Consider the following 12828-nt stretch of genomic DNA (forward strand, 5'->3'; position numbering starts at 1 on the left):
ATCCGTCATACACATAAATGATCTGCTGTGTGGAGACGTGCGTCTGATGCCTGTCATGGGCAATCTCGCGTCTATGATGAGAAAAACCGACACGCGTGAGGATTCTGTCCATTTTAGGGTCTCGTCTTCCTGTTTTTGGTTCGTTTACATGTCTTTTGTCTGTGTTGCATTCATATATCATTCGAACCCCACCAGAGTTCGTTTGGAAGCGGACCGAGACCCATCTTTTCAGCGGTCTCGGTCCGCTTGTTTGGTGCGCACCAGGGTTCGGATGGCAGTGTTGGCACATATGTTCAAATGAACCTCATTAACCGAGCAATCGCACCAGGGTTCGTTTTAATCAAACCAAACAAGTGTGAACGCACCCTTGTAAACTTAGCTGTTCTAAATTCACTGTAAACTATGCCTTTACAGGGCTTTTTGCTTTTATAAATAGGTTACCACACAATACAAATATTAAAGCTAAAAAATATGTATCAATGCAACTTTCATGTAGTAGAATCATTAAAAGGCTTCCTTCCGCTGAAAAAAAAAAAGTCCCTGACCGTGAACAGCAACAGAAGTTACATTATTATGCCATTAGATGGCAGCAAAGATTGTCTTTATGAGTGAGTCACTCAGTTGCAAAGACTTTAATATTGACACTGAACACGGAACAAGACGCAAATGACAAATGCTTTGACTAGCGCTGTCAGTGTTAGCAGGGCACGGGAAAATCCATTAAATGTTAAAAGGACAAGATCGCATCGGACATTTAAAAGGATTTTTTATTATAAACAAAGGATTGACCTGAAGGAAAATGCTAAATCTGAATGCAGGTAATACACTCGGTCACTCGATATCTCTCTCACAATTCTCTTCTACACAGACTAATGCTGTAAGCTTCAATGAACAAAATCAATAGAGAACAAACATGTTTACATTGCTAAGAGTGGTTGCTAAGACAGAAGCAGCAACATACACATTTCAGTGGCACAGTGATACTTATGTAATGCGGTCAGCTGTATGTTTTCATGAATTTTACAACGGCTCAACCAATCAGAATCAAGGGCCAAAACTATCCGTTTTATAATATACTTTTAAGATTTGAAGTACACTACAAGTGCATATTTCAATACAATTAAGTGCACCATGCAAGAAACCAGCATTTAAAATTAGACCTTTATCATATTAAAAATTATAATGTTAAGAAAATTGTGTTATTCTGTAGTTATGTTTGCTGACTTGTCCTATTCCTGACCTCTAATGTTATATCAAGCTGAATCCTCCCCTATCATTTGTTAAAAAATACTTGTCACATGTCTGTTTATTGAATTCACTCCCAACCGCCAGAGGGCACTGTGTACTGATCAGTGAACCTTGTCCACTTCCTGTGCTATGACTTTTAATCACTACAGGTTTAAACAAAGCCACTAGATCACAAGCCTGCAACCATTAGCCAAAAAAGCGTAACAGCTAATGCTAATGCCGTAGCTGCGGTAAAGACTACCAGTATGCAGGAAAGGAAACCAGAGGCCATTACACATTAGGCTGAGATGTGAGCATGTGATTAAGTTAGTAGTGATGGGCAGAGCGAGGCTTTGTGAAACACTGAAGCAGTTGAATCAAATGTGCCGTGATGATTTGAGGCTTCGAAACAATCTGACACTTGACTCCACGGTGGTCAAAAGAGTGTAAATGCAACAAAACTCAAACTAAACATGCAGTAAAAACACCTTTTACAAATCTATTGCAAATGTTTTATTGAAAGTAAAATCTATTAAATGCAATTAACTAATTCTCTAATAGGATTAGGCTACATATCTACATATATGACTGTATATCTGTTCTTTTATTAATTTTCAAGGCTTGTTTCTCTGTTCCATGAGTTTCTTTGTAAACAGGCCAATAAGAGATTAATAACTACCATTATTCGTTTTAATTATTCTAATGTCTAATTAAAACATCTACAAATTTATAAAACTGAGATCAGGTAAAACCCATAGACACTTTTTCAACAGTTCTTAGTGAATCTGCATGATTCATGGGTTCACTTTATCATCGCCCTCTACCGGTGAACCACTGAAATTTCGAACTGTTTTGAAATGTTTCGAAACAGTGAGGACGTAATGAAGCCTCGTTTACTAAAATCACGTGACTTTGGCAGTTTGATACATGTTCCGAATCACTGATTCGAAACAAATGATTCATGAAGCTTCGGAGCTTCATGAAGAATGTGTTTCGAAATCGGCCATCACTATAAGTTAGCCGTTACGCTTTCTCCAATGGTAAGAGATACAGACCCTATGCTCATCTAAACATTCCATATTCTAGTGATATCACAAACTAAAAAGAACCAAAATTTCTAGTAAGTTGTAAGACATGTGCACAAAGTATTCCTGATGAAAATGCATCTTATTTATTAAGCACTCGCACCCCGGTTTAACCAAGTGCTCTAAATTAGCACTGCGCTAAGTCATTAGTATTCTTTTCAGTAGTTTACTCTTGGCTCACAGTGTTTTCTTTAAGCAACATCAGTGACTGAAGCCAAAGTGTATTTTAAATGGTCATTGCCTGAGAGTAGACATAACTTAATCACAACTCAATTTAGATAAAATTTGTCATGTCCAGTTAAATGCCCTATTCTCCAGTGGGACTGCAAAAAGCATTTTTGGCCCAATATGCCCAAAAATGATAGCCTTTTGGCTGGACAACTCTGTAATATCTCTTTATGAGTCTGCAGCGATGATCAAAGAGAAACAGGCCTGGCTAATCTTTCATTTGCTGAGTTTCAAGGTCGGCGAGCATCTATGATTCAACTCTATTGGATGTCAGTCAGTTTACCATTATTTCCAGAGATCTGACATGGAAAACAAAACCAAGTGTTCTATTAAAAGAGGGAATTTCAGGGTATTTCTTAAGTATTTGTACAGTTCCATAGGACGCATAAAAGAGTGTGAGGCACATTGGGAGATCAATCTAAATATTATGAGCTGTTTTAGTGTCCTTGTGGTTTGCAATTTTTGCAATCCTGTTACCAAAACTTGGGACATTAACATCAATATCAAATAGACCATTAAAATAAGTCAGATTAAGTAACAAGGTTGAAAATATAGCCAAAATCAAGCTAGTACTTAGTAAAGGCTACAGCTAATTCGGGGCTAGTGTAGCCAGACCTTCAGACTGACGGCAGAAGGTCTGGACTCTATCACAGCTTTTATTGGCCAAGGACCGCCCAAGAGTATGTTTGACTGACATGTAATGCAACCAATCACAGTTTGTTTTGTTCCCGTCATGTTTAGGAGAGTGAACATGTAACGTGTATTGTATGTCGATGTCCATACAATAACAGACCCGCATGCATTCATTCAAAAAACGTTGCGCAAGTTTACTGCAACAATGGAGCCATGAACATCACATACTTTTGAAAATCCAGCGTTTAGGTGATCCTGGAAAGCGCTCTTTGTCACAGTTGTAAACACAATGGAGTTCTTTCACGAGGGGGTTTGGCGTCACGGCATTTGTTTCCAGGCGGACCGTTAAAGAACGCAACACACACATCACCCGGACATCCTGTAGAATTCAACCAACCAGATGACGACTTTGAAAATCCTGAAGTGTTTCCAGTTAATTGTTCCATATGCAGCAGACGTTCAGCCTATGGTCTGTGGGTGTGACGTCTGAGGCTGAGACTAGTTCAGGGACCAAATGTTTGTTTGCATCTACTAACTTCTATTTCTTAAAAAAAATAAAGAAAATATATGTCTGCTAATTTTTTAATATATATATGACTATATATATATATATATATATATATATGACTATATATATATATATATATATATATATGACTATATATATATATATATATATATATATATATGACTATATATATATATATATATATATATATATATATATAAATAAATATATAAATAAATATATATAAATAAATATATATAAATATATATATATATATATATATATATAAATATATATATATATAAATAAATATATATATATATAAATAAATATATATATATATAAATAAATATATATATATATAAATAAATATATATATGATTATCAGACCAAATTGCTACTCTTTCACAAAAAAAAAACAAAAACAAAAAAAATTCAGGTGCTACATTGTGGTTCCTACTGTTTGCCTGTTGTTTTTGCAGGTATCAGTTCCCTATAGTACAATGCAAATATTTCTGTTAAGAACCTTTTAATTAGTTAAGTGTCTTTCTCTCTTTCTCTTTCTCTCTTTCTCTCTCTCTCTCTCTCTCTCTCTCTCAGTTGTGCCTCATTTGTTAGACCATCATGACATGTTATATTGAGTTGCATTTTTTGACCAAATAACTCTGTGAATACTCTGTAAATAATGAATTTTCTTGCTCAGTATTTTATGTTTCAGTATGGGAATTTACAGTTAAAAACCCAAGGACCGGATATGATGAATGAAGTCCTGGAGTCAGAGTTAAAAAAATGAATTGAAGAAATATTTACTGAAGACAATATTTTTCAGTTTCATCAGCAGAAGTCAGCTTCAACACTCACATGGAGTTCGTAGGCTGCTCTGCGTACACTCACAAAACCACAGCAATTATACTTTAAACAGGTCACTAAGCTATGTCATTATTTCAGGTTGAATGATTCTGATTGGTTAAGAAATAAATTAAGAAAAAAAAAAAATCACATATGGACTGATACACATAAGCATATCTCCACAGATTATCCAGATCACACAAGGATCCTGGCTTAGGAAGTGACCCACCAAGGTCATGTATCAGCATTTCTAGGCTCCAGTTTGTCTAAATCATTTCATCTCGCCTGGATGCCAGTTGTTCACAAAGTCAGGACCTGTAACTATGGATACTGACACACCTGTAACTATGGATACTGACTGACACACACACACACACGCACACACACACACAACTTCTTCTTCAAGGTCTGATAGATGTAGCTGCCTGCTATCTATCAAATTATAATATTAAAATGAATTCTTTCTGTCAGTAGTCATAGCAACTATTTTGAATTGTAATACAGCCAGTTAGCTAACTTCTACTGTAACTCTTCTTAGAGACTGTAATATGCATTAGATGTCTAATACTTATCAATTGAACTTAATGGCAACAGTGAAATATCTAGTACTCATTATAAAAATAATCAACCACTCAATGGTGCAACTGGCCAACCAGAATTATGTATTCAGAGCCATGTAATATAAGGACATATGTTATAGTAATAATGCATGCAATGTCATTCACACTAATAATATGATTCATAATGCTGGGCCTCATAATCAAACAGCAGCTGGTAGAGTCAGTGACTCACATCTAAGCTCTGGAAGAAAACAGAAATGTGGCGGACAGCCTGATTCATATATTTAAACTGAGAGGGAAGGAGAGGGAAGATAATCATAGTCTTGGGTCCGAGTCCACTTGTCGAGTCTGAGACCAAAAAAATAGGCAAGATAAAAATTAGAAAAAACAATACATTCATTTTTTTTCAGGTTTTCATTTTAAAAGTTACCCTTGTAAAAAAAAAAAGAAGTGTGCGTAATTGCATTGAATACTTACCTTTAGTGTACTTCAAACCTTAAAATTATATTTTAAAGAAACTACTTGCAAATAATATATTAATGAAATAAAATGCCACTTAAAGGGATAGTTCACCCAAAAATGAAAATTCTGTCACTAGGCCTATTTACTCACCCTCAGGTTGTTCCACACCTATGAATTTCTTTCTTCTGCTGAACACAAAAGAATATATTTTAAAGAATGTCAGTAACCAAACAGTTGATGGGCTCCACTGACTTACAAGCCGGAGGGCCAATCGATGATCGCGTAAACAATTGGCTGATGTTTTTAAGGCCCTACCTCGTGCACAGATGATGTATATTAATATTATTCCTTTCAGTGCACCTAATAAATAGGCTTTTATCAGTTAGTAAAGACAGTTTCAAGTAATATTGCAAAAACAAAACATTCTCTTTAGCACCTTTAAGTACACTTTAAAAAATGCACACTGTAAAAGTGTGAGAATACAACGAGAATACTTTTTGTGTGCCAAAAAACCAAAACAAAATAATGACTTTATTCAACAATATCTAGTGATGGGCAATTTCAAAACACTGCTTCATGAAGCTTCGAAGCTTTATGAATCTTTTGTTTCGAATCAGTGGTTCGGAGCGTGTATCAAACTGACAAAGTCACGTGAACCATTGAAATCTCGAAACATTTACAGTATGATGTAACGAAGCCTCGTTTAATGAAATCACGTGACTTTGGCAGTTGATACACACTCCGAACCACTAATTTAAAACAAAAGATTCGTAAAGCTTTGAAGTTTGAAAGTGTTAATTATCCTGCTGTCAATGCAGGCCTCACTGAGTCATCGGCTTTTTATCAGAAATATCTTAATTTGTGTTCTGAAGATGAATGAAGGTCTTACAGGTGTGGAACAACATGAGGATGAGTAATTAATGACAGAATTTTCCTTTTTGGGTGAACTAACCCTTTAAGCTAATTGCATTTAATATAAATTTAAATATATTTTCAGTAAATTGAAAATAATATGCAAGGGTCCGAAATTATTACATTCAGTTTGCACATAAGTATATTCTTTTAAAGTATATTATTTCCGTAAAAACTAGTCTGTTATGTGAAAAAAAGTATGTTACTTTTTCACAAGGGTAAATTAAAGGTGCAATATGTAATATTTTCTGTCCGCTAGAGGTCACTAGAGGCCTATTCAAAACAAAGGCGTAGCTTGATGATGGCAAGTTTGACGTGGTCTTCACCTCAAAGGAAAAGAATTGAGATAGGACTCGGGAAGAAATCATGTTCATGGATGTGATTATTAACATTACTGTAGTATGAAGCAGAGCAGGAGGGAGTGTTGTGGGAGCTGAACGAGTCCGCTGGAGCGATTAGGCAACACACACCTCACGAGCAGCGAAATATTTATTATGCCACAGCCCCGGTGCCGCTTCAGTTTTTCCGGTCATGAGTGGTAACACAGCTCTGTTTATCATAGATACATTTGAGTGTGTTGAAAATTATGTTATAACGTTACTCTGTGCGTTCGCTCGGTGGCTGCTGTGAGACACTGTTGCACACTGCAGTAAGCTAGATAGATATTAGAATATCATATTAATAAATCCTGGATGTCTTGTGTTGATAAGCATGCAATTAATTTTAAAACGTATGATGGAGAAAATACGGTATTACTGTTACTAAAAATAAAGCTGTATCTGATTATACTATGTTAGCTACTTCACAAAATAGTGTTTTTTTCTGAGGCATGGTACTCGCAAAAAATCAAGAAAATTAGATTTAAACAATAAGAGTAAACGTGTTGAGATATATAACAATAATACGTTTTCTGTCTATAAATATATCAAAACAGTTGTCCCCTTGCCTATTAAAACATGTAAATATTAAAGCGTCTTTGGTGTTTCCATGGTTTCTACAAAACCGGAAACCGAGGATATCGCGGGTATGACGCAATTGACAGGCGACTCCTCACACGTCCTGGAGCCTTGGTTAAAACTGCAATTTTCTCACGATTTACAAATAGTTGCAAACATTTAGGATATTGTAAGTACTCAAGAGAACAAAATATATAACACTGACCTAGTGGTTTTTGGATATTTTACTGCAAAATTCTTACATATCGCACCTTTAAGGTAAATATAATGGGGCATGAAAATGCACTGCATAACAGCCAAGGCCCAGGTATAAAACTTTTAAGGTGGAAAAACTTTCTTAGTGAATTAATGTCACTATTGGCAAATGTGTACTGCATGCAAACACGCATCTCCGTGATTGGTCGAAGCGCTGACCTCATCATCCTCCGCAGCTCCTCCCCCAGTCTCTCCTGCTTCAGGACCATCACTCGCATCCTTAGAGCGTCAGCACGCCACAGCACATTCTCTGCATCCAGAAGACTCCAGCTCCATCCTGATACAGCAGAAGCTTGAAGCTTTGACATTACAGTAATGGAGAGCTTGCTGGATAACCCAATGAAAGCCGTGCTTTATCTCAAAGAACTGACCACTATTGTACAAAACCAGCAGAGTCTGATTCAAACCCAGCGGCAGCGGATCGACGAGCTGGAGAGGAAGGTTGAGGATCTGATCGGCGAGAATCGTCAGCTGAGAGATCCGCATCAATACCACCACCATCATCCGCACCACCACCACCACCCACCCCCGCGGACCAGCAGCCCTCAGCCGGCCGCTCACCCGCACCAGCATTCGGCGACTCTCGGTCAAGCCCAGCCGCAGCAGCATCCGTCCAAACAGCCGCAGCATCCTCCGGCAGCTCCCATCCATCACCCGCAGCATTTGCAGCTGGTTCCAACCTCCCCACCGACTCTCAAAGCAACCCAGTCTAGCCCGGAGTCCGCGGAGGACGAGAAGAGAAGCCCGTCCTGCAAGTCTCTTGTTCCGCAGACACCTTCGACACTGTGCCGGTCCGTTGGACTCGCCAGGAAACCGGAGTGAGTAAAAATCACACAGTACATCACACACTCTATTACCCTGTGATTATGCGGCATTTGTAAGCTTTCAGTGCCTACGCCAAAAAGGGAATGAGACGATATCCCTTTGAAAAGTAGCCTATGTGTATATAGGCTATAAAGATTAACAATGACTTATTAGTATTAATAATAATAACAACACAGTCTCATTATAATATAACTATAACCACAGTTTCATGGATACACGCTAGAAAAAGTATTTAATAAATAATAATAATTTCATTTAATTTTTATCCTTTTTTTAAATATCTAATGCAGCTATTAGAAAATAAAAAGAATAAACATTAAGAATTAAAAACTGTTTTAATAAAAAAACTAATTACAATAGGCTACTATTAAGAATAACATCATAAATACCTTTATAAAGCATTATATACAGAATACATGTATTGAAAAAAAGGTCAGTTGTCAGGAGGTATTTTTTTTATTTACCTGTTCTGTCTTTTTGTTGAACATGCTAATTCAATAAGCAAAATATATAGATATTACCATATGAAGCATTAGCATCAGCTATAGGCCTACCTGACAAACATTTGTAGTGTGGAAATGTTAGCAAAATATACAGAATAGGAATAGAATCCATCAGAACATTCTTTCAATCACTATTATGATGAATTTATAGGAATTTAACATACCGCCAGGCAAAACTACAATTTTTAGAACTAATATGACGATTATGATCACAAACATTTTGCAGAACATCAAATGAAATTTTAATCTTAAATTTTTTCATCTTAATATTTAAAACTTACATACTAAAACATACCTGTAATTTCCTGTAGCAACTTTCTAATACTAGTAGGGTTTTAAAGATTACTCCTAAATTCCTGCAGGATTTATATAGATGACATAACAGTAACAATGTGTCATTATAAACCCTTCTACAAAATAATCAAATTTTAAGTACATTGTGCTCATTATTATTCGGTATTTATGTGCAATTACACAGTCAGAGGGACACTTTAATGTACCCTAGAACAAAGACCTTGAAATCTTTCATTTGATTTGATTGCTTTATAAGCTTCTGCAGAATGATTAATATTAATGATACACAGATAATCAACTGGACGCGAGTGTATAGATTTTCTGGATCTTTGAACACACTGACTGGCTGTTGTCAACCCAGCTCACAGAAAACCAACTCATGCTGATTGCCTCAGCAAATCCTCTTTAATATCAAAGGCTTATTTTGGACTCTTTCTTCGAAATCTGCCGAACAAATAATATCCGGCTTTATCCTGCTGTGGTGTTGTGGTGTAACTGGACTGATGACACTTAAAATCTGAAAGTGAGACAGTAAAATAATTGTCTTTAGGTATTAATGCGCAACTTGATTAAGATAAAATCTAGGACGAAAGTAAATACTGTAAAAAGTTATTAAACCAAATCAGTTGAGTAATAAAAGATATTAAAGGGAGTTCAGTATAAGCTTACAGCACTTGTTGCTGCATAATTTTAATTACCACAATAATTAATTTGAACTTGTAGCTCCTTTTCTTAAAGGGGTCATATAATGAAAATCTGACTTTTCCCATGTTTAAGTGCTATAATCGGGTCTCTAGTGCATCTATACCAGCATGGAAAATGTGAAAAAGGACAACCTAGTAACTTTGTTTTGGTAAGCCTTTTTCTAGAAGCATGTGAAAAATCGAGCCATTCTGATTTCACTCCCCTTGTGACGTAGGAAGGGGATCTTATTATAATATTACCGCCCCCTGAATCTGTATGTTTCCACCCACGGCACTGCCATTGTTTTTGCAAGATACGAGTAACACCGGTCCTGGAGTGCAACAGCAGCAGCTGTCTCACAATTTAGCTACAACCCTGATCAGACACACTTAAATGTCTTCAGGATTACTAAAGCTACGTGAAGGAAGGTGAGTTGAAGGAAAACTCTGAAGGAGAGCAGCACACAAGAACGACCGTGCCTGAGCTTGTGATATTTCTCAGCCATGTAAACATTATCACTGATCTGTTAACGGCTATAATAGAAAACATACAAATCTCCATAAACTCCTGGCATCTGAACCACTAAGGACGCAGTGGTGTCATTTTATTTATGAAGTGAATGTGTCCAAATAAATTCATATACGAGTATGTGTAAGTCATTAACACTAGAATGCTTCACACGATCATCAGTAAAACACAGGATCTATTTCTGATCCAATTTCATATATATTTATTTCGTAATGTTTGCAAATGTGTTAAGTTAGCAAGTTGCTAATGTACTGTTAAATGTGGCTAAAGTTAACAATGTTTCTATTCACGGAGACCAGAGCCATGTCATTATTTTCGTTTTTAACCAAAAAAACGCATGTAGTCTGTATAATAATTCATAAATGCATAGTTCTTATTGAGTCTCTCCTACAGTGTGTAGGTTTAGCCACGTTAGCCATGCAACACACTATCAATTCATTCAGAATTCAATTCATTCACTTTGCTCACACCCAAATCGGGGCAAATTTGACAAGCTATAATAAATGATCTGTGGGATATTTTGAGCTGAAACTTCACAGACACATTCAGGGGACACCAGAGAATTATATTACATCTTGTCATAAGGGGCATAATAGGTCACCTTTAAAAATATCCAAGCACAAATCTGGCTTAGAGAGTGAATGAGGCCAGTCCATAAACTGTAAAATACTTAGTTTCAATAGTATAGCCACAAGATTTAAACAATATGCATCGCAACATGCAACAAAATCGCTTACTAATTTATTCCATGTTATATCCATTACAACTTTGTTGCCATGACAACATAATACTAAAACCATAAAATATCGTAAAATTATTACAAACTATGGAGCCCTGTACGTGAAATGCTAGAATAAAAATATGTTTATCCTGGCCATGAATTAACAATTTTACTCCTTACTACAATTTTACTGCTTACTACTTTGTCAATACTTTTACTAATTCCTTCCCTCAATTTAATTAAATCTTGTGAGAAAATGTGTTTCCTCAATTTACTAAATCATGGCCATCTTGTACTTATTCATTCTCTTGTTTTAGTTAAATCAAAAATCGTGGAAACAAATTCTTATTTTGTGGCCACAATATCCATTTTTTCCCCACAAATCACATGTGGGGATTTGTAGTACGAAACATAAGAGCTTTTATAAAATTATAAGATTCACATTTTTGCTGTTTTTTTACCCTCAGAAAATTGTCCCCTTCTATTCAAAATAGGCTCATTGGACTTTTTTTTTGTTGTTGTTTGCAAAAATACAAAGTTCTGTCATGAATCTCTAGATGGTGCAGGCTGATGGGTCCTTAACTCAATTTGGGCCCAACAGTTGATTTGTTCCTGTTGCATCAGTAACCAATTAGCTCACTGCTCAACCTGCTTTAGCAGTTGCAGCGCGCTTTCAGAAACCCTTGACCTTCCCCAGCTCCACCTGTATAGATCTGCTACAGGTAATTCATGTATGCTAAATTGTACAGCAGCAGCATGACTTACTTGCTCAAAGCAGTGTGTTGTGTATGTATATTGGCAGTAGCAAGTCTTGTACTTGATCTGCAGCAGTAGCAGCAATAACCAACAGCAGCAGTGTAGCAGATTTATTCCACCAAGACCAAACATACAGTATCAACACTGTCATATCCATTTCCATGCCAAACACTCCAAGAGTTGTCATGACAGAACTCCAAAAAGCACATAAATAAAATTCACCCCAGTTTCCAGCTAAAATGACCATTAGTGGCAATAAAACACCAACAACTTTTATTTCTTTTCACACAAATTATGTTTACAGGATGAATACAAACTTAGAGTCACAATAAAAGAGTTCAAAGACTTGTAAAAGCAAGCTTAAATGCCATGGTTGCTTCAGCAAATGCTTTTTTATCTTCACATTTGCTTATTGGTTAAGTTTAGTGTAGGGGGTATGTTATTTTCAAACACAATGGAGCATTAACATTTAAGCACCGCTCACAGGCATTTTACCCTGTACATGTACCCCGACCTGTGTAATAAAACCATGACAGATTCATGTTCATCTATTTCGGATGAAATTGAACTCACTTTTAGTGCCATTCACTGGACATTCTACATCGAAATTGTTGCAAAATGTCCAAGAAATGTCGCCACAGGCAAGTTTTACCAATGAGGGTTGTCCATCACCACTAACATGCTTGTTGTTGTTGTTTTTTAAGGAATATTGCTCTAAGATGATTTGCATTTGTGTTATGTCTTTTGGAATATATCGCTTATTTGTGACTTCTGATGCAGTGTATGCTGACAAACACAATTTTGCTCTTTCAGCAGCAGGGAGAATGCAACACATACTTGCA

The 12828-nt window shown here is 36.3% G+C and overlaps 1 protein-coding gene across 1 annotated transcript in view; it reads left to right on the forward strand.

Annotated features, from left to right (window-relative positions):
- The first annotated feature begins 7990 nt into the window (after positions 1 to 7990).
- Positions 7991 to 12828, forward strand: part of iqsec3a (IQ motif and Sec7 domain ArfGEF 3a) — a 182557-nt gene continuing 177719 nt past the window's right edge. Inside the window, exon 1 of the mRNA XM_067392344.1 lies at positions 7991 to 8493. Coding sequence (XP_067248445.1) covers positions 7991 to 8493 — 503 coding nt within the window. The remainder of the gene's footprint in view (positions 8494 to 12828) is intronic.

Source organism: Chanodichthys erythropterus, chromosome 8 (assembly GCF_024489055.1).
Source record: "Chanodichthys erythropterus isolate Z2021 chromosome 8, ASM2448905v1, whole genome shotgun sequence".
In the NCBI taxonomy this organism is placed as follows: domain Eukaryota; kingdom Metazoa; phylum Chordata; class Actinopteri; order Cypriniformes; family Xenocyprididae; genus Chanodichthys; species Chanodichthys erythropterus.